The sequence below is a fragment of the Pezoporus flaviventris genome, unplaced genomic scaffold (assembly GCF_033815535.1).
Source record: "Pezoporus flaviventris isolate CSIRO_AGI_PZ_B2104156 unplaced genomic scaffold, CSIRO_AGI_Pfla_v1 ptg000015l, whole genome shotgun sequence".
Lineage (NCBI taxonomy): Eukaryota > Metazoa > Chordata > Aves > Psittaciformes > Psittacidae > Pezoporus > Pezoporus flaviventris.
In genome coordinates, this window is record NW_026892563.1 from 38,535,056 (window position 1) to 38,555,860 (window position 20,805).

The window sequence follows — 20,805 nt, forward strand, 5'->3', positions numbered from 1 at the left end:
GAATGCGTGTGCCTCTGAGCAGAATTATATTGCATTGGCAAACTGAATGTCATCATTTAGTAACCTTAATGGCATGATTTTGCCTCTTTTAAATTATTATTTTAATATTATTCCTGACATAGTTTCAGTGAATTGTGGAATATATTGCCTAGCTCTTTCATCTTACAGACTGTAAACCCAATACACATCTAGGCGAATGCAATCAAATGCTCTGTGTGTATCCAATGTAATTACATACATCAATATCACTGGTCTGCTGCATGAATAGTTAGCATTATGCACATAGATGTCCAGGTTACTTATTTAACTAAATTCAGCCATCTTTTTCTTAGTTAATAGGTATATGTCTTCCAAAGAACTATTGCTATTCACATACACATTAATTTACCACTGCTGCAGACAAGTTGAGTTTATATGAAAACACAGAATTCCCTTGCAATGCAATGACATGCATCATTTATCAGCCCACACTCATTTTACTTCTGCCATGCCCACCTTAAAATATGACTGTGACTTGCAGAGTCACTGGCAGGGTCTTTACCTTACCCAGTTTAGAAGAGAAAATGTGTCCCTGTGATTTGTTGTGTATCTTTGATCACTGTTTTCCTGGTTCTCAAAATTCCAGTTAGAAACATCAAGCAGTGCTCCCAAGAGACATCAGAAGCTAGGTGACACACCGTTTTCTTTCACTATCCAATCTCAGTTTGACAAAGAAAACAGACTAGGTATGTTCTTCAAGTAAAGCCTTTATCGTGACTACAATGAAGTCAGTAATGATTCCCCTGTAGGTGTCTGTCTCCCTTGACAATATAAAGTCACTCAGCTGGGCTTTGCTAACACATTTTGCCTATGGCCTGTTGAAACTTCAGTGATTTTTTTCCTGGCTGAAACAAGCCCTGGAGTTTGCTGTGCTGGTTGTAAAGGGTAGAGCTTGTGATGGAGTTACACATACTCATTTATAGTCCAGTCCCAGCATAGCTGGTTTGTGAGGAGGAGGAGGAGGAGTTTTTTAGAGTATTAGTGACAGATCTTTTAGCTTATATGGTGGTATTTTGGTCTTGGCTTGTGGGCACTGGCTGGATTAAGAGTCCTACCTGGCATAAATCTTGAAACTGCTTTCCATAAGGCTCTTAGATCTACCTTGCTCCAGGGCTCAGTCTGATGAACAGATGCTCTTACATGAAGTTTACTTGGTAAATGAAGAGGTAGTTACAAGTTCTTAGTGAAGTTCTTACCTACAGGAGTGTTCCCATAACAAAACCCAGGAAAACAATGCACCCTTACTCCTGCTGATAGCCTCAGAGAGGCACAACATTGAATAGGCCCCTATCTTTCCCTTTTTTACCCCTATGAAAAAGGGTGTCTGCAGTATTAGATGACGAGCCACGGCAGGAGCCCTGTGGCCACCAGGCTGCAGTGGCAGAGTGGGCTCGGGCAAAGTGGGCTGTGAACAGGATGATGGAACAGTTGTTTTCCATGCAAAAGCATTGGACAAGTTCTCAAGTGGATTTGCCCTTTTCTACACCCTTTGGATGTTATTCTCAGCTTTTAAGGGGGGGGGGGGGGAAGCACCAGAAAACTCTGTTCCCCTCCCTTTTCCCCAAAGTCATCTGATTTCCCGATAATGCCTAACACACACAGCCCAGAGCTGTTTGCTGCCCCCGCGCAGCCTGAGCCAACGGGATTGTGCAACTGACTGGAAATCCCCCTTTCTGCAGGGAGCCGGCGAGCCGAGCATCTCAACCCAGCATCCCACAGGTAGAGGGTGCTGCGACACCGCGGATTAGAGCCTTGGGTTCGTTTGGAGGAGAGTGCACAGGAAGAAAAAAGAGAAAAGGGAAGAGAGAAGAAAACCAGACACGAACTAGGGAGAGAAGGTAAATACTGCAAGCATTAGAAATGCGAAAGGAAACTCCTCCTGAGTATCTCCGTCTGAAAGCCGGAAGAGTTAGGACAAACTGTTCCCCAGCCCCAGGATCTTGGCATAGTTTTTGAGGTGGGTGAGAGTGAAGTGTGTGTGTGTAGTTACTTGCTGTCTTAATTTGCTGTGCACCAGCACGGTTTTTGGAGACACTGGTAGTCATAAAGGGAGAATAAGAGTACCAGGGAGTACCAAGATAGAAATCAGCTCTCCATTTTGTCAGTACAGAGCCTACTGTCCCTTCTTGATGCTTGGGGTTGCTGTACGCAGGAATGAAGAGAGATCTAAACTTGCTTTTGAGGAAGAACATTGACATATTCTCCACAAGCTGGCGTTTTAGGGTCTTTGACCTGCCTAGCAGACAAGCAGAAGGACAAGCAATACTAATCAGTCACACTGTTTTTTTGTCCCAGACCATAACTCCAAAGTCCAATTCCTGAAAGATTTCCTGAAAGAAAGGAAGATTTGCTTTTTCCAGATGTGGTGAGTTATTGAATCTCCAAGGGGAACTCGGCTTTATTTAAAATGTCATGTTTTAAATCAAGTGTTTTTCCCTGTAGTACTGTACTGATTCTCAAATCTGCATGTATATAGCCCAAGTAACCTCCAGAACAAGGCAGTGAATTGAGGAATAGCACTTGAGACCCTTGTGTTCAACACCTGCAGTGTTATCAGATCTTACAGAGCTAGAGAGGAACAGAGAGCATGACTGAGGTTTACTCCTTCTGTGTGAAAGACTACAGGAGAAAGAGAAGGGCCCCTGCAGCCACAGCATTGGTTATTAAAACTCCAAAGCCAGAAGATGTGCTGCATGCTGTGTACAGCCAGAGACTGGTTTTTCCCCTAGGGACTGCATGCGTATATGGACAGAGAAAACTGCTGCAATATCATCTTCCTCTTTTCTCAGGTACCTTATCTTCTTCTGTCTCCCTGCCTGGGCTGATGCAGCCTCCATGTATGGTGAGATCTTGTCACCCAATTATCCTCAGGTGTATCCCAATGATGTGCAGGAATCTTGGGATATCCAGGTCCCTTCAGGATATGGCATTCGCCTTTACTTCACGCATATGGATCTTGAACCGTCACAGAACTGCGAATATGACTTTGTGAAGGTACTATCCCCATCCTCAAGTGAGAAAAAGACAAGAAAGAGGGTTAGAATACACAACAGAAAGGCTGTGTACAAAACTTAGGGCTGGAAGAGGAGATAGACACATCCTTCCTGTTCTGAACTCCCAAGAATCCCACATGACTGAGCATATCTGCACTAGCAGTCACTAAATTGATTTGAGTTTGCCTCATACCACATGAGCATTGTCTGCCAACTGAGTGTCCTGTATATGTTCCCCTCCTCATATTTCTCCTGTATTTATAGGAAAAGCCTTCTTAGCCATCACTGACACCTCCCTATTGCAAGGCATATTCTGAGCCAGTGAACTGCAGGTATAAAAAGACCATTTTCTCAGGGCATTGCTTTTCTGATTCTGAAATTATTCAGATTAATTCATGAGTGGACATAGATGGTTTAATGCAACCAGAAATTGATTGGAAATGATGAAGGTTAAAACCAGTCAAGAACTCTGTGTATGAATAGTGGGCACTCAGATAAAGTGCTGTGGTCATTGTGCTACAGTTTCCTATGATCTTAAAACTAGGAGACCCACTAGATATTCCCCACATTGTCCCACAAGGCACAGGAGATCAAGCACTTCCACACAGAAACAAGACCACCCTATCCTGCAATAGCTATGTGTGATAATGAGTAATAAGAGCAGGTGCAGCACCAGGAGACCTTGGAGAAAGATCAAGGTGGGACAGTGGGATGTGCTCTGCTAGGACGTGTAGTAACATGTCCTTCCGCAACTACCTGTTAGACTGCTCTGCAGACCATCAATGATTGGGTTTGCCATTTTGAACCATGCTGTTGATTTTTTGTAGAAGTGGGCCTGAAGAAAGGATGTTAACACATAACTTCCTGCATTAATTTGTATTGGAGAAATTAAGAGAGGTATTTCACAGCTGGAAAGTCTGTAGGAAGGAACAACCCTCAAGAATCTTACAAATGTCATGAAACTGATTAGCTAAGGGCTCTTTTCAGCTGTTCCTTGGCTGGCTGGCTCCTACCCTTGGCCAGCTTGGTGGATGACACAACATCCTTGGCTCCTCCTGCTAGCTGTGTGAGATAGTTTGCTCTGGGAGGTCTACCTGAATGTTGAGAGAAATACATGCAGTTTAGGAGCCTTTGGTTAGCCACCTGTAGGCTGAAAGATTCAAGTGTAGGTAATTACACACATTCCAGTAATGAGATAACACCTCTCTGCAGGTCCTGTCTGGTGGCCAGGTTGAAGGTGTGCTTTGTGGACAGAAGAAACCTCGTGCCCCTGGCTCCTCAGTTGTGGAGGAATTTCATATCCCTTATAACACGTGTACTATGAGCTTCCAATCAGACTTTTCCAATGAGGAGCGTTTCACTGGTTTTGCAGCCTACTATGTTGCAGTGGGTAAGGTTAAAACAGCATCCTCTGAATCTCTGTAACAGCTGGGATCAGGGATAGGAAAGCTGACAGAATGGTCTTTCTTAGGAGAATGCCTTATTTAAAAGAGATCCCTGCAGACAGGAGCGCTTTCCAATATGGCCAGCATAAATACTGTCTTAGAGATACATTTTTTTTGTGATTCACCAGTGTTTGCTTCACTTTCTCATCCTCTTCTTGCCCTTAGAGCCCTCTGCTAATCTTGGCTGATTCATCTTTTCACACTTGCAGACTTGGATGAGTGCACAGATTTTGTGGAGGAACCTTGCAGTCATTACTGTAATAATTACATTGGAGGTTACTTCTGTACTTGTCCACCGGATTATTTCCTCTATGAGGATAAGAAAACATGTGGAGGTAAGTGGTCAAAAGCAAGAATTAATTTGGAGCCAAGTGGAAAGGTGCAATGTTGTGACATAGTTAATTCTGGTGACTGGGGGAAGACTGGAGATGTAGTGGAAAAGGGAAAGCTTGTCAGCTACATACATGGACCATTTCCATTGAGAATCCTACCTGCTTTCCTTCCACACTCCTAGTGAACTGCAGTGGAAATGTCTTCACTGAGCTTTCAGGGGAGATCGCCAGCCCCAACTATCCCAACCAGTACCCAGAGAACTCACGGTGTGAGTACCAAGTGGCTCTGAGGCCAGGGTACTTTGTGGCGTTGACCATACGCAGCGGGGACTTTGATGTGGAACCAGCCGACTCAAAAGGGACTTGCCACGACAGCTTAACAGTAGGTGTGGGGCTTATGGAGGGAGTCAGGATGGTCTGAATTTCCCTTCAGTCTTCTCATAGTCAGAAGACCATGTGACTGCTTAACTGTATTTTCTGCTATGTCACTTTTTGACAGTTGAATTTCTTGGGAATACATTTGAATATGTATGTATTGCATATGTATTTAAATATCTCTCTAAATACATTTGGAATTTCTTATTTCTTCTTGGTTGTTATTTTCCCAGCTTGTCTCTGGAAAACAGCTTTTTGGTCCCTATTGTGGCAGCAGATTCCCAGGCCCTCCCGAAATCAAAACTAGGAACAACATTCTTGACATAACCTTCCAGTCAGACCACGCAGTACAGCACAAAGGCTGGAAAATACGCTACTATGCGGATCGTGAGTAAACACCTGGGAAAGCATTCCCTCTGCTGTTGAGTTAGTCTCAGGTCATATTCATGGTACACCCTGTCAGCATGTTCGCAGCTGCTGGTATTGGGTAAACAGAGGATACCTGTTTACTAGGGGAAATAATCACTAGGGAGAAAGAGGTTGGGAGATGGAAGGAGAGTAAATCTTGAACCAGTTAACCGCCAATTTCAACCTATCTCTTCAAAGCTGTAAGCTGTCCCCAGAGTGTCACTCCCAACTCTGTTCTTGACCCAAAGAAGGACAGATATATCTTCAAGGACAACGTGAAGGTGACCTGTGTAGAAGGCTATGAAATTGTGAGGGTAAGTAATGTGGAAAAGCATATTTCCTCTCTGGCCCTCTCAGCATCTTCCTGATGCCATTTCCCATCACGTGTCCTGAGCACCTCTGGGACACTGCAGCATGTTGAGGACCTTCCACTGGAGTGCCTGTGTCAGATGTATTTCATGGCCAGTGATTTGCATGGATCATGTGTTCTTTTCCCTAGAAACGAGACAGCATCAGGACTTTTCACTCCAGCTGTCAGGACAATGGGGAATGGAGCAACTCCCATTTCAGCTGTGTTCGTAAGTGACCTGTCTCTGTATTATGGGAAACAGACCAGAATGGAGCCTTTAGGCTCCAAATCCACTATATCTCCAGATTAGGAGAATGCTGGAGGACTAGGATGTGAGCATGTTGAAGGGACAGAGGAAGTGAGCACTGATGGCTGTGACAAAGACCAGAGGAGCCAAGTGGTTCCCCGTAATACAGAATAATCATATTGTTGGGTGAGGATGCCCATTTGATTATATTTGATCATCTTTGTTTCTTCTCTACAGCTGTAAACTGTGGTGATCCCACTCCTATTGACAATGCTCAAGCTGTATATGTCTCTGAACTTCATGAGCCTCTGTACAAAGCTGCTTTCCGCTATGAGTGTGATGCACCTTACTATACCCTAAAAACCCAAGGGAATGGTAAGCATTACCTTTGCTACACAAATATCTTTGATCAAAGGTCTAAGACATAGCATTCGCATCATCGTGGGGCTGGGATTATATCCCATCAGGTCAAGACTGTGAAAACATTTTCATTGGTGTGGAGTTGAAAGCAGTATTTTTGGGTTGCCTTTGTGTTTAATACACCCCAATAATGTCTGCACTTGGGCTGTTGACTTTAAATGCATTAGCAAGTCCTCTCTCCTTTTGCCTGGTGTGTGAGCCATGGAGATTTCTGTCACATCTAGCACACAGTTTTGGTGGAGAAGTAAAGGACTCAAGAAATCTATTAATGAATTCCCTACAAAACAGGGGCAAAAGCACCCTGGTGGGGTTGTGTACTTCTAGGGAGATATCAGCAATGTTTATGAAGCTGTGCTTGCTTTGGAAATGAGAAGGTTAATTCATCATCTTCTACAGTAGTGCTACTTACCCTGTCTTCATCTTGACTGTATCCTTATGTCACTGCTTTTTCTTGTGTTTTCCAAGGGGTGTATCGGTGCTCAGCCAGCGGAGAATGGATAAACGAAGAGATGGGATTGAAGCTACCAAAATGTGTCCCAGGTACTACAAAAACCTATGTATGTGTTCCTGTGGCATGTGAAGACCGCTTGTTCTTTTATCTCTCTATCTTACAACTGTTAAGCCTGAACTTACAGTTGATCCTTTCTCTGTTGTTTAAATCACATTTCTGAAAGCTGTGGGCCCCAAAGAAAGATCAGATGAGGCAGCAGAAAGAAACTGGAAACAAAAGTGGTCAACATAATAAGACATCTGGTATAACAGGACTTCTTCAAGTATCAGTGTGTGTTTCTTAACCGGTTTCTGCACCTTCAAGTGTGTGTATTCTCAAGTTCAGCGCTTCAGATCTCTGTCTGCATTGCAGGTAGCAAAAAGACTGACAGGTCAAAAAGATGCCTGTCTTCAGTCCCTCCCAGGCTACACTGAGAGCTGTAGCTTCTCTTTAAATCTCTCCTACGGGTAGTGCCCAGCTGTTCACTGGGCATTACAGATGCAGCATTATAGTGAAAGGTCTTTCACTACTCTCACTGTAAGCCATAGCCTAAACCCTTCAGGTTTAATGTGCTCTTCAGTATTCAGCTACACTTGCTATGTCTAAAGGCTCAAGCAAGATCACTGTCAAGGACCTTTCCATCCCGTCTTTGCGTACTTGGGAGACATTGAGGAGGAAAGCGTGTGGGTAATACTTCTGCTCCTTCTGACTGCTGATAGTTATGGCTGAATCTTAACTTGCATCTGAGAGGGAAAATTTTAAATCCTATGTATTCTGCATGCTGTTCAGCTTACCCACTTGGAGGAGGCAACATCCCTAGGGCTACTTGTACATGATGTTTGTTCACTGCTCCAAACCCCCAAATCCTATTTGACAAACTACAAGATCCAGCTGAAGATGATTCAACCCTCTTAAGGGCCAGCTCAACCAGTGACTTGGACTATAATAGTGCACAGTGCAAAAGACAAATGGCAACATAAAGCTCAGGGAATTTACTACCCAAGAGGAGAAAAGAATACGAAGCCATACTCTTCTCAGTGTACATAGCAATGAAAGACAGTGACAAGCAATGAGCACAAGGTGCAGCCAAGGTAATTCTGACTGTATTTAAGGAATAATGCTCCCCCAGATTACTGGAACTGTTGCCAGAGGGGCTGGCTAATCACCACCTGTGGAGATGATCAGAAGTCACCTGTCAAAGCCTCTGAGCAACCTGGCTTTGCAGTTAGGAAGACGGGGGAAGGGCAGTTAGAGATGAACAGGTTGAACTAAAGGCATAGAGAGGTACCTTCCAGCCTATATCTTTCTGTGATCGCATGAAATTCTTTATCAAACTCTGCTTCATTTAAATTGGAAGCTACCTACTCAGTCTCTTGCTGTATGACTAAGGGTTCAATGCAAACAAGGCCATGTGATAAGAAATCAGTTTCCTGTCTATGTCAAAATCACCAGACTTATTTATGCTGTTTGTGTTCACATGCTGCAGAACCTTGTAGAACATTTTACTCAAAGAATATGTAGCATCTCTGCACCCATAAGACCCACAGATAAGGTCTCCATTAAGCCACTGCTTAAGATTTTATATGCTAAAAGAGTGGAGAGTTGAAATGGTAAAACATCAGTGACAAACCTGACATCTTAACCTGAGACTATCTGGATTTCACAACATACATACACTATATATATATATATATATTAACGAGCAGTGTCATATTTCTCCAAACGTATCAAAATCATCCAAAGTCAATCAATCCCTTCACCTACAGGGCATAATTCAGCAAAGGAAAAATGCTACCTAGAATGCAATCAAATTGTGAGCTTTGATGTACCCAACATGGGCAGCGTGACAACTGCTTTCCAAAGCAAGAACATGAGAATTAGTATTTTCAGACTAAATTGAATGTTGATCATAGTTTTGCTTGAATTGTCTTTAATTTCTCTTTGTTTAGAGCTCTATGACATTGAATATAAACATTGGTTACTCAGAATCAAACATTCCTTGGAGGAGACAGGCAGGAGGGGACTATGGGCTTTTTAACAGTACCAAAGAACCCCTTAACTGGAACTGCTGATTCTCCCATGTGATTCCTCTCTTTTTCCTTTCAGTCTGTGGGGTGCCTAGTAATCCCATTGAAGAGAAAGCAAGGATTTTTGGAGGCACCCTTGCACAAAAGGGCAACTTTCCCTGGCAGGTGTATTTTCGTCACCCAAGAGGAAGTGGCGTACTCATCTCTGAGAGATGGGTAATGACTGCAGCTCATTTGCTGGAGGGTTATGATGACGGTTATGACAAGCCCACCATGTATGCTGGGGTAATCAATGTTGGTGGAGAATCTCTGTACCGAGAGGCCAAGCAACTGATCCCAGAGGCTTCATTCATCCATCCTGATTGGAAGAAGCAGCCCACAGAAACCAGGACTGATTTTGATAATGATATTGCTCTGCTGAAGCTGAGGGAACCCGTGAAGATGGGCCCAAACATCTCACCCCTCTGTCTTCCTGGTAAATCACCTGAGTATGAGCTGCAAGAAGGGACTCTGGGCTACATTGCTGGCTGGGGTCTAAGAGAAAGAGGAAGACTGCCCATTTATCTTTGGAAGGCCCTGATTCCTGTGGTGGACATGGATAAGTGCCGATCTGTGAAACCAGAGGGCTCTGCTGATTCCAGTGCGTACCGATTCACTGACAACATGATCTGTGCTGGTGGTGACAAGGACAGCTGTAAGGGGGATAGCGGTGGAGCCTATGCTGTCCAAGATCCTCTTAATGACAGACAGTACTATGTGGCCGGGCTGATCTCCTGGGGACCAAGATGTGGTACCTTTGGTCTCTACACCAAGGTAGTACGTTATTTGGACTGGATTACAGAGACCATGAGCAAGGATGAGAATGCAGGCACTTGGCAGGATTAGCTCTTTCTCCTTTCAGCACAGTCACCATTTCTAAACATGATGATGTTCAGGCTGGCTGTGATCCTCCTCACTCTCAATAGGTGACAGGCCTACTCATTGTATGTGCTGAGTGGAGAATCAGGGATATGTATCTCTTTCTCCCGCTGTCATTGTGCCTGGGAAGGGAAACGCTTTTTGTTCCACTCACAGCAGTGTAAGAGGAAGATGCTATTTGAGGCAAAAAGGCTCCTTCTGCTTACTCTCATTCTTTTCTATGCCATTTTGTCACACTTGGAGAATATGTAGCCATACCGCCGCCTGACAGGAAGATTTCAGAGAGGACAAGAGAGAATAACTGTTGTTTCCCAGAGTAAGTCCAGAGCCTGATTTCTGATTTATGTATTTCCTGTATTGTTTGGAATAGCTAACAGCATTAAAGAATGTCCCAACTGCCTTATGTGCAATGTTCTATTGTGAGTGTATTGCCTTTGTTCTCAGAGTAGACCTAATTCTCCTTGAAACTCCCTAAATCAAGTGTCTAGTCACATTTTGACACATTATGCAGCCAGCTTTTGTCAAGCTGTAACTTGTGCTACCTCACCTCTTTACCCAAGAGTCTCTATGAAGTTCTTTTGAGATGGTTGCATCTCACTGACCAGTCATTACCAGCAATGAGGGCTTCAGACTTCTCAATCAAGCTGAGCAGATGAGACATCTTCAAAATCCTTTCATTCACCTCTCCTCAGGGCTTTATTTTTCAAACATTATTGTGTTAGGTAAGAAATAAAGCTCACTTGGTTTAGAGAAGGCTGTGGGCCAAGGTTACCTGACATGCGTTATGGGTGTCTTCTGCTCCAGAAAGTCTTTTATCACTCACAGATATCCTTCTACTAAGATGGTCAGAGAACTAGTGCAGATGTCATATGGTGAAAGACAGGGGCAGCTGGGTTTGTTCAGCTGGAAAAGGAGGAAGCTAAGAGTGGGATCTAACTGCTATATTCAGATAACTAAAGGAGGGCTAGAGAGTACCAGAGCAACTGGTACCACTCTGCTCAAGCACCTTCAGCTTTGTGTAACAAGCAATAGGTTATTTCATTGTTGGGGGAGTGACCAAGGATTTTATACTACGTTCCTGAGGACCTGTGACCCACAGGATGTTTAGTGCTTTTTACTTTTATATCTACATGTGCCAACTTTAATCTTGTATGAAGTTTTATAATCATTCCTTCTTGTTACTAAGTAGATGGACTCATCTCAGCTACCACCTTTTGAAGAGCAAAAGGAAGCGTCCATCCCAGGTAACTAGTCCAGGCTGCAGTCTTAGCCACTGTTCCTCTTGTGCAAAGAGGTGACTGTGTACTGGCAAAGCAACAATAATGTCAATGGAAGGAAGAATAACAATGGCAGTGGTGCCATTGTAACAGTATTTTATAACTACACAGTATGTCTTAGCATGGCATAAATGACACAGACATGCCCAAACCTCTGGGATTATCATGAGCAAAAGCCACTGGAAATCTTACAGATTGCTATGGCTGGATGTCAGGAACCTTCTGCTTTGGTATGTGATGGATACGTCAGCAGTGGAAATATCTCAACAAAGTACAAGTTGAGCAAAAGGAACACATTTTCAGTTCTGGAAAACGTGACCTTCACACTAAGGTAAGACATTCCCTTAGCTTCTATGAGCACAAAGCCACTCAAGCCAGCAGTGACTCTTGGTTACTCGCTGATTAACTTCAACCTTTCTGCAAAAGGAGAGGAAGACAAAGTGCTGAAATCAATGCAGGACAGCAGAAAAGAGGACTAGAAACGTGGCTGAATGGTCCAGGAATAGGTGACAGGAAAGATACTGATTTAGCTGGGATTGCTATTCCTAGGAGAGTTAAAGGAATTTTTGGCAACTCACTGGTTCTCCGAAAGGTTCCCAGGTTCCTGCAAAGCAGGATATTCTTTAAGATGGCTTCTCCAACTTACACAGGGACTGAAGAGTTGGGTATTTTGTTGTTCTTGTCGCCTGTACTCATGGGCATCCCAGAAATTCCCTGTTCTTCACAGGGAATAGTGCCTAGTTGCATAGTGCCTCATTCTCCCTTCCCTCCCCTAGGCCAGGTTTTATCCATTGCTCCTGTAGAATGGGACACTTTGTTTTTCCATGGTCTCCTTGCCTCTCAGGATCTCCTCTTGCTCAAATGGGAAAAATCATGATCTTGGAGATCACGAATGAGCTTATCTCAGATGTGCAGTTTCACAGGTCCCTCCCCAGGGTATATTATCTCAAAAGCAAAAGAGATACACCTGAGAAGATCTGGAGATGGATCTCACAGAAAACAGTGAGAGAAGGCAACTATGACCTTAGTGCCAGAGTTTCTCTGTGAGCTCTCAGTTCTCTCAGTGACTCACAATAAGAATGTAGGTTGTTCTGTAGTAGCAAAACTAGTCAAGACAACTCCAGAGACTACCTACAAAACAAGAGGAGTCATCTCTCTGAGTCAGCATCAGTTTAGAGCTGCTCTTGGGCAGTCAGAGCTTTATTTCATATAGTATAAGAAAACCCAATCCTCGAATTCTCATCAGTAAAGGTTCCTGGGCTCTTTTCTCCATGATACTAGTTGTTGTCTTCCATCTCTTTTGAATATGGCACCACACAGACAACTTATTTTTGCATCTCTTGAAGCCACGTGGTGTTTCAGACTGGGTAATCTAATGGTGGTTTTGTGACAGGGGAACAACTGCCATGTGCTGTTGCAGAACAGTAGGTAAAGCTCATAAGTTGCTTTTGGTGATGGGGAATATTTAGTACTTGTTAAAGACAGAAAAACCATAACACACATGATTTCTCCAGCAGTGATTTTAATATTTGTAGACTCTCACTGATGCCAGTGTACATAGGCAGACTGTACATAGCACAAAGTACCACATCCTTCAACAAAGTCTGCTCTCCTGCAACCTTCCCACACAATAGAGTACAAAAGTAGACTGCAGTAGTCTGATGATATCAGCACTTCAAACAATAACATGTTTGCTCTCGTGAGATCTCCTGATATTATTGAAGCTTCATTTGGAAGAACTAGAACATCCACAGAGGTGTCCGACAAGCTGCCAATAGTATAGAAGCTTTGGTAAGTTTTGATGGTACCACTAAGAATTCATCATGGTGGCTTTCAGAAGTGTTTATGATGAAGGTTACGTGGTCTGCATATTTGAAAAGCCTTTGGGACATCATCAGAAGCTTTAACTATGATCTGCTGTGTCTGGAAATTTATATGCTAGCAGTGATTCTTCAGCGAGTAGGGCAGCAACATCTAGAGCTTATCCTCCTTTACTATCCCTTTGATCCAGTCCAGATAGTTGATGATCTTGGTGTAGAAGCCATAACCTTCGGCACAGCCAATACCCCAAGAAACAATACCAGTAGCCACCCAGCGACCACTTTCTGTGTCTAACGCAGTGAGGACACTCCCACTATCCCCCTGGCAGGTATCCTGTTTGACTGTGAGGAAGCCAGCACAGAACATGTTCTCAGAGAAAACCATAGGTACATCACTCTTCTTACTGTCCAGCCAACTCTGACACTTCTCTCGAGCAACCGCTGGTAGGCTTACATACTTCAAATGATTTGAGATAAAGTATTTTTCCACACCAAAGCCACTCACATAGCCCATGTGCCCATCCATGTAGAATGTGGTGTTGGTAGCATCTGGGAGACAGATGGGAAGAACTGTAGGGCCCAAGGTTACTGGGTGTTTCAGCTCCAGCAGGGCTATGTCCCCATCGAAGTTGTGATCATCTTTAGGGTTGTAATCTGGATGGATAAAGATCCTGCGTACAGGGTGGTTACCCATCTTGTAGAGCTCTTCTACACTGGTGTGGCCAAGGAAGATGTTAGCCTTCTCTGCTAGCTCATCCAGGCTGGCATTCTTCCCTATAGCCCCTTTGGGGAAGATGGTGTGGGCAGCGGTCAGGATCCAGCGGTCACCCAGGAGTGCTCCCCCTCCTCGGCCATGGATGCCAGTCAGAGCCTGCCAAGGGAAGCTGCCTCTCCTTGCTGCCTTGCCGCCCAAGATGCGCTGCACTTCAGTGACAGGATGGACTGGCTTCCCACACACTGCAGAGACATGCAAGGAGATCATGATGCCCTCTGCAGCCCTGGCTTGTCTCTCTCTCTCCTACACCATCACTGTTTGACTTCACTTTAGTTTGCCTCCCTGGATAGATTTCTCTGTCCTCCCTCACTAATACCGTTATCCTCAATCCCCTCCCTGCACGTTGTCCTGGCTTTGTGCTGACAGTAACCATGAATTGGTAAACACCAGACAAAGTCAGTTCTTTACTGACCTGGCAAGCAGGCAGGGATCCTCACCCGGCCATCTCCATCCACCCAGGTTCCCTCAGGAGAGCAGGTGAAGTTCTCTGCAGGATGAGGGGGAAATGAATGAGACTCGGGTCTGCAGAAGTGGAGTGGGAAGGAAGGATAGGATAGGATAGGATAGGATAGGACAATTTTTAAGAGGTTTCTCTCTCCAAGGTATCCCACATATTGTACTCAGCCTTTCCACCCCAAAGCACCCTTTCCCAGAAGAAGCTACTATTCCCATCTGTCTGGGTTAACATGTACATTTCAAAGCACCTCAGCTTCAGGGGACCCATAAAGCTCAGCACTGCTTCTGTAGAATAAAAGTCTGAAGAGACATCTCAGTGGGGTTTTACCTTTACTCAGTCCATACGCTTACAGAGCACAATTTGACCTTATTTAGCCCAAAGGAGGGAGAGAAGTAGACACACATTTTAGATTCAAGTTTCTGGTATCTGTAGGTTGCAGAGAGTAGAACAAAGTGGTTTGTTCCAGAGACAGCAAAACGATGAGTCAGTTACTGCACATGCTGAGTATCTATCCCTGAGGCTATACCGCAGGTCAGCTAACTCTCATGCCACCTCTCAACACAAATTCCACTACCTCCAACATTCGCTTTTCTTAGAAAGGTCGTGCTGGTGACTAAAAATAATTTCTATTCTTTTTATCTTACACTGCAGTAAATGCTTCCAAGAAACTGTTTGCTGTTCCCTTTCTAAACTGACTGTACCGTGATGACTCCCTATCAGAATTAGCTGGTGCTGACATTTACTTGCTCCTGGGCTTGTGCTTCTTTTCTGATGAGACTGAGCTCTATCTCTTTATGAAAGAGTTAAACTCAGATGCAAGAACAGTCGAATTCAGCATCAGTAGCAACTTAAAGAACTCCTTAGCTGCTTGCTCCTGGCCCAGTGCTAGCACGTCACCTCTCATGTATGCTGCACCACTGGATGTTCAGGCAATCATATCCAGGAACTGGTTCAGCTTCAAAACCTATTTTTTTTGTGTGTGTGAAGGCTTAAATGAACAGACAAGGCAAGGAGATCATGAACTTCTTATACTGCTTTTGTAACCAAAGCTCCCGTGTCATCAAATCATGTCTTGAGTACAAAAAGAAAGCATATGAGAGTGTCTTTGCATATTTGTAGCAACTGGGACTGCTGTGCTGAGATTTCAGAGTTTGGGTGATTCCCAGACACTTATGCCTCAAATTCCAGTGAAAGAATGAAATACACTCGAGAAGAATAAATCATGATTATGGATGAAAGAATAAGACCTTCTGCAAAAGTTAAGGAGAGCATGGAGTAGGGATGTGATGAAGTTCTTTACTGTGAGGGTGGTGAGGCACTGGAATGTGTTGCCCAGGGAAGAGGTGAATGCTCCCTCCCTGGCAGAGTCCAGGGCCAGGCTGGATGGAGTCTTGGGTGACATGGTGTAGTGTGAGGTGTCCCTGCCCATGGCAGGGTGTTGGAACTGGATGATCTTAACGTCCTTTCCAACCCAAACCATTCAGTGATTCTAAATCTGGGAATGAAGCAAGCTGGGAATAGGCCGAAAGAACAAGCCTCAGGAGCTATGTTGCAGAGCCAAAGAAAGCCTGGCGAGCCTTCACAGGAGGAAAGCATGAGCTGTAAGCCTGGGGAGCACAGACAATTCTAACTGGAAACCCTGAGTGGGCTTTTCATGCACAGACTTCAGTGTCTGTATGAGATTAGGACTTACCACCGCCTGGTCCGGTGACCATGTGGTAATACGGCTCATTGCATCGGTACCTGATCACTGCCTGGTAGCTGTTGTCTGCAGGTTTGTTAGCATAGCTGAATGCCCCGTTGGTCAGAGCTGGGGGGTTGCCACAGTTCACAACTACAGAAAAGGAAAAGAAAGCAAGAGCTGAATCTAAGACACTGTAAGGCTCCACTAGGATTGTGGCCTGGATGTGAAGGACCAGTTAGTACAGCGGGCAGAGAGAGTGTGTTCCAAAATCCCAGGACTGGAGCTTTTGCTTTTAGATGTTACAACATTATAGCAGTTTTTGGGGTGATATTTTATGTGGGTTTGTAAGGGTTTGTAACATTCCTGTTATTGCAAGAGTAAAAATATAATGCAAGGCAACAGTGGACCCCCACAGGTCCTTTCAACCGGCACATCCATGAGTGTATGGCCACAGACAAATTGAGTCATAGAGGCTGAAAAACCACAGCAGGGGGCATAATCCCCATTCTCAGCTCACTCACTTTCACAGTGGGGCATGGATTGATGCCATGTCCCATCAGCCTGGCAGACAGCCGTGAAGGACAGCAGCTTTTGGTTGCCCTGTGTGGGAGAGAAAAACATCTCTGTTGATGTTACGGCCTTACATTCCCTTCCCAACATTACAGTGTTATTCTATCTTGCCATCTTTTCACTGCTGTCCAATGGCTGCCTTCTGCAGCCTGTTCCGGTCCCCTCCCTTTTCTGCCTTCTCTCTATCCTGTGTTTGCCACAGGCTACACGTTCTTTGAAACTGGCAAAGATACCAGCAGCCATGAAAACATGACAAGTCTGGGCACTACTCAGTCCTGGCAATAGATGGCAAGGGAGGCAGGTAACCTCTTCTGCTTCAAGGCTGATTTCACATCCTCCAAAAGAGGTATTCTTGCTTGCCAATGTTTCCTGGGATCTTTGTCTCTCATCTTAAGACAGGGCTTTGTGAAACAGTAACTGCATAAGGAAGGGAGCTAGGGAAGGAGAAATCTCTGGAAGAAAGTGGATAGAAGCAAGGAAGAAACTGAAATTGCAAGAGATTGCCACGAGTGAAATCATCTCCGAAGAAAGCTTTACTGAAAGGGAAAATGTTACACAAACTGAGCAGAAGCCAGAATAGGGCTGAAGGGAGTGGAGAAGGGATCTCACCTTCATCAGGTTATACCCAGTCTTGCAGCTGACAATGAAATAGTCCTGAAATTGATAGAGAGGCTGCAGGTCTCTGATGATGGTAAACTGATCCTGCGGGACAGGCTGTGGGCACCGTATTTCTGACGGAGAATGGGACAAAGGATGCGAGTATTAACAAATGCTGCAGAGGGGCTGTAGTAGCCTCTGGGAAGGAATGCCTTACTCTCTGAGGTGTAGTGGATCTTCCAGCCACGGCTGAACCCTGACTCATCAGTGAGGAAGAGTATGTCCACCTCATTGCTGTTGGTTTCAATGCTACCGGGTGACTCCTTGCCACAGAATTCACCAATTTCTCTCCCCCGTGCTTGGATCTGATGAGGAAAACATGTATGACAAGGACAGAAACACACATGCTCCAGCAGCCCTATTGCAATAGAGATCAAGTTTGACAGTGACAGATCAGAACAAAGGGCTGACCTACCACAAGACCTGCTTCTCCCTTACCATGAGAATCTGAGCTATCAAGGCTTTCAAACCCTGAGATTAAAACAAAGGGAGATAAAACTGGAAGAGGGATTACTTTTCTGGCTCCACTCGTAGGGGCCTGTGACCCAGAGCCTCTAACCTCAGGACAATGACAATTTAGCACTGAGGGAGGGACAAGGGAAGACATCGATCCTTCCTTCCTGTCATGGAGACCTTAAAGCAGCTTTCCAGTATCATAAGGGGTCTGTAAGAAACCTGGAGAGGGGCTTTTTGCAAGGGGAAGTAGGGACAGGACAAGGGGAATGGCTTTAACCTGACAGAGGGGAGACTGAGATGAGCTCTTAGGCAGAAGCTCTTCCCTGTGAGGGTGCTGAGGCGCTGGCACAGGGTGCCCAGAGAAGCTGTGGCTGCCCCATCCCTGGCAGTGTTCAAGGCCAGGCTGGACAGGGCTTGGAGCAAGCTGGTCTAATGGAAGTTGTCCCTGCCCATGGCAGGGGGTTGGAACTGTATGAGCTTTAAGCTCCCTTCCAACACAAACCAGTCTGGGATTCCATGATTCATGCTGGGAACATTCTCCTTGTGCTATTTCTCATTCAAATAGTGGTGTCCAAACAATTCCTGTCCAGGACTGGCAGGGGGGTTGGAAGTAGAGTTTGCCAATCTCCAGTACCTTGAGCTGGTCATAAGGACAGTGGACTTGCTGGTGGTCATCAATCTCAAAAGGTTCCAAGAACTTCAGGATGATGGACAAGCCCTTTTCCAGGCGGATGCTGTAGTTACACCTGAGGTCTTCAGGATAGGGCTGGGGGTACTCAGGGCTGCTCAGGTACCCAGCTGCCTCTGTGAACAACTCACTGCTGCACTCCACTGGTGTCAAGGAAGAAAGCAGAGGTCACATTGTGGAGCTGTGTGTTCTGCAGCCCTGTCAATGCTCCCTAAGGTAATTCTCCCACCCCTCCTGGTTGCTTCCCTGGAACCCTCTGATCTTTCAGCGTTTCAGTTTACCTCTGCAGGAGTGGCGGTCACTCTGAAGCTGGTAGCCAGGCCGGCAGGAACAGAAGTAGCCACCCACGTAGTTGTGGCAGAAGTGCTGGCACTGAGGCCTTTCATCTTTCTCAGCAGCATTGTTAGGGTCACATTCATTAAGATCTGAAGACACGGGAGATGCAGGGACAGGGGGAGGAAAGTGTTAAACGTCTCTGCTGTACACTGAAAGTACAGAGATCCACATCCTTGCTTACGGCTTCTCTTTATTTGCCTGACAGGGAGCAAAACTGGTTGGAGCCACACAGGCTTCTTTCTGCATGCTGAGGGTACTTGCCTACTTACCCACAGCTTGGTAATAGGCCAGGAAGCCCTTGTAGGGAATCACTGTGCCATTGTCTTCATTGGAGAAATCCGAATGAAATGCCAGATGCATCCTGTTCCCCTTAGATACAAACTCCTTTCTTCCTGGGTGATTGCCTGTGGTTGACCCAAGCTGGCCACAGTATCGGCCCAAGTCCTTCTTGTCTGCTTTGATCTGTCAAGGTTAAGGGGAAATTACTGTAATCTCGTAAGATTCAGTCTGCTCCAAGCATCACTATTACCCAGCCATGAGCTGCCAGTACCTGCTCCACCCATTTCTATCTTTAATTCCTTCCCTTTCCTTTGTGGGAAGCATGAGAGGAGCTCTGGTGAGTGAAGACCCATTGTGTGTGGTGGCCACCAGATTCCCATCTCCAGCCACCCCTTGGTCCAGGTACCTGTGCACATACCTTAACATAGTCATAGAAGCAGGACTCGGATGGCTCCAGGTCAAAATATCTGAAGGTCAGCTTCACCACATATCCTTTTGGGACGTGGATATTCCAGATGCTGATGTTGTTGTTGGGATATGGCTTGGGATAATCGGGGGATCTGATCTCCCCAAAAAGCTTTGCTGGGAATGGACTGGAACTGATCACTTCAAGAAACAGGAAGGCCCACAGGAGAAAAGGAATGTGCCTGTGAACATGGCAAGAAAACTATGACACTGCACAGAATTAGGTCATCCAGCATCAGGGGAGACTTCACAGGTGACTCGTGCACTGTCTAATGGAATCCAAACATGGGAGGCCCAGCTGCAAGTCCAGCTCCTGACTTGGGTCACTCGGGAACAAGGAGGACAAGCTGAAATGAAGACACCAGCACTACCCAGGCTCCAGCAAGCCATTGTGTCACCCAGCCAAAAAGATTCATCAACCCAGGAAGCAGTTTGAAGGAGCACAGCCGAATTCCCTGAGCAGTCATGCGCTGGGTCCCATAGAACCATGGGAGGTTTGGTTCCCTGGGGCTCTGGGCCAGTGGGTCGTTTCTGGCTGTTGCTGGTTTAGGATCTTTGCCCCATGCGTTTGGTAAGGATCTGAAGATCTCAAGCTCTGTTTGCTGAGGAGCGATCCTGCAGTGCCTCCTGAGCCGCCCGCTACTCAGCCATGCCTCCATCTCTCTTAACAGTTGGGACTCATTTTCTTTCCCATCCTGCACATCTCCCCTCTCCCTCTCTGGGGAATGGGACTATCAGTGTCCCTCCAAAACACGCTCACTGCCCAGATCTTACGAAAGACATCAGCCAGGAAGATCCTTCTTCCTCGACCCTACATAGGTTCTAGCAAAGCTTTCATGGAGGGACAGTGAGTGCCAGCTCAGTCCCACCGCCCTCTCCTCCTTCCTGGAAGGGTCCAAGCCCCCGTTTCCTCCCCGCAAAGAAGCGGCCGTGCTTCCCCCGTCCCCAGATGCCCCCACTCACACGTCCATGCGCTCGCCGGCCGTGCGCGCTCCCCGCTCGTCCTGCCCGCGGCCCCGGCCGGAGCTCCGCAGCGGCGGTCAGCGGGAAGCCGGCGCGGGCGGTGCGAAGAGGCGGAGAGAGGGCAGAGCGAGCCCTGCCGCGAACAGCCCGGGACCTGCTGCCCCCTGCTGCCCAGCGCTCTGCCCGCGCACACCGGCTCCGCGGGGCGCTTGCGGAGCTGTCACGTCCCGATGTGCCGCTCCTGGGCGACGAGGAGGAAGAACAATTGCTAAAAACCCTTCCGAGGTTCGGTCTCCAAACCGGCAGCTGCTCGGAGTTTGCTCCCCAGGAGAGAT

General features: G+C 45.9%; 2 protein-coding genes across 3 annotated transcripts; one reads left to right on the top strand and one right to left on the bottom strand.

The window, feature by feature from the left end:
- Positions 1-1,812: 1,812 nt before the first annotated feature.
- On the top strand, positions 1,813-10,442 carry C1S (complement C1s). Of its 2 annotated transcripts, XM_061454168.1 has the most exons (12): positions 1,813-1,996; positions 2,335-2,404; positions 2,829-3,033; positions 4,245-4,422; positions 4,687-4,812; positions 4,992-5,191; positions 5,418-5,571; positions 5,791-5,906; positions 6,092-6,170; positions 6,426-6,563; positions 7,074-7,148; positions 9,205-10,442. In XM_061454168.1, the coding sequence occupies exons 2-12, from the start codon at positions 2,400-2,402 to the stop codon at positions 10,008-10,010; spliced, it is 2,082 nt and encodes a 693-aa protein (XP_061310152.1). In that variant the 5' UTR covers positions 1,813-1,996; positions 2,335-2,399; the 3' UTR covers positions 10,011-10,442. The 2 variants fall into 2 exon arrangements, with proteins under 2 accessions (XP_061310152.1, XP_061310153.1); XM_061454169.1 differs by lacking the exon at positions 2,829-3,033.
- A 2,383-nt stretch (positions 10,443-12,825) lies between these two features.
- On the bottom strand, positions 12,826-20,611 carry C1R (complement C1r). The gene is made up of 11 exons (XM_061454167.1): positions 20,471-20,611; positions 19,461-19,689; positions 19,033-19,225; positions 18,709-18,852; positions 18,374-18,570; positions 17,441-17,588; positions 17,236-17,357; positions 16,578-16,656; positions 16,066-16,206; positions 14,328-14,402; positions 12,826-14,097 (listed from the first exon to the last, which is right to left on the bottom strand). The coding sequence occupies exons 1-11, from the start codon at positions 20,476-20,478 to the stop codon at positions 13,295-13,297; spliced, it is 2,139 nt and encodes a 712-aa protein (XP_061310151.1). The 5' UTR covers positions 20,479-20,611; the 3' UTR covers positions 12,826-13,294.
- Positions 20,612-20,805: the final 194 nt, after the last annotated feature.

What these genes read in the sequence shown, in the direction of transcription:
- C1S (XM_061454168.1), top strand. An exon ending in CTTGCCACGACAGCTTAACA is followed by an intron (nt 5,192 to 5,417) that starts GTAGGTGTGGGG and finishes TTATTTTCCCAG; the next exon opens with CTTGTCTCTGGAAAACAGCT. An exon ending in AAGGCTATGAAATTGTGAGG is followed by an intron (nt 5,907 to 6,091) that starts GTAAGTAATGTG and finishes TCTTTTCCCTAG; the next exon opens with AAACGAGACAGCATCAGGAC.
- C1R (XM_061454167.1), bottom strand. An exon ending in GTCCTTATGACCAGCTCAAG is followed by an intron (nt 17,589 to 18,373) that starts GTACTGGAGATT and finishes TTTCCTCATCAG; the next exon opens with ATCCAAGCACGGGGGAGAGA. An exon ending in GATCCCTGCCTGCTTGCCAG is followed by an intron (nt 14,098 to 14,327) that starts GTCAGTAAAGAA and finishes ATGTCTCTGCAG; the next exon opens with TGTGTGGGAAGCCAGTCCAT.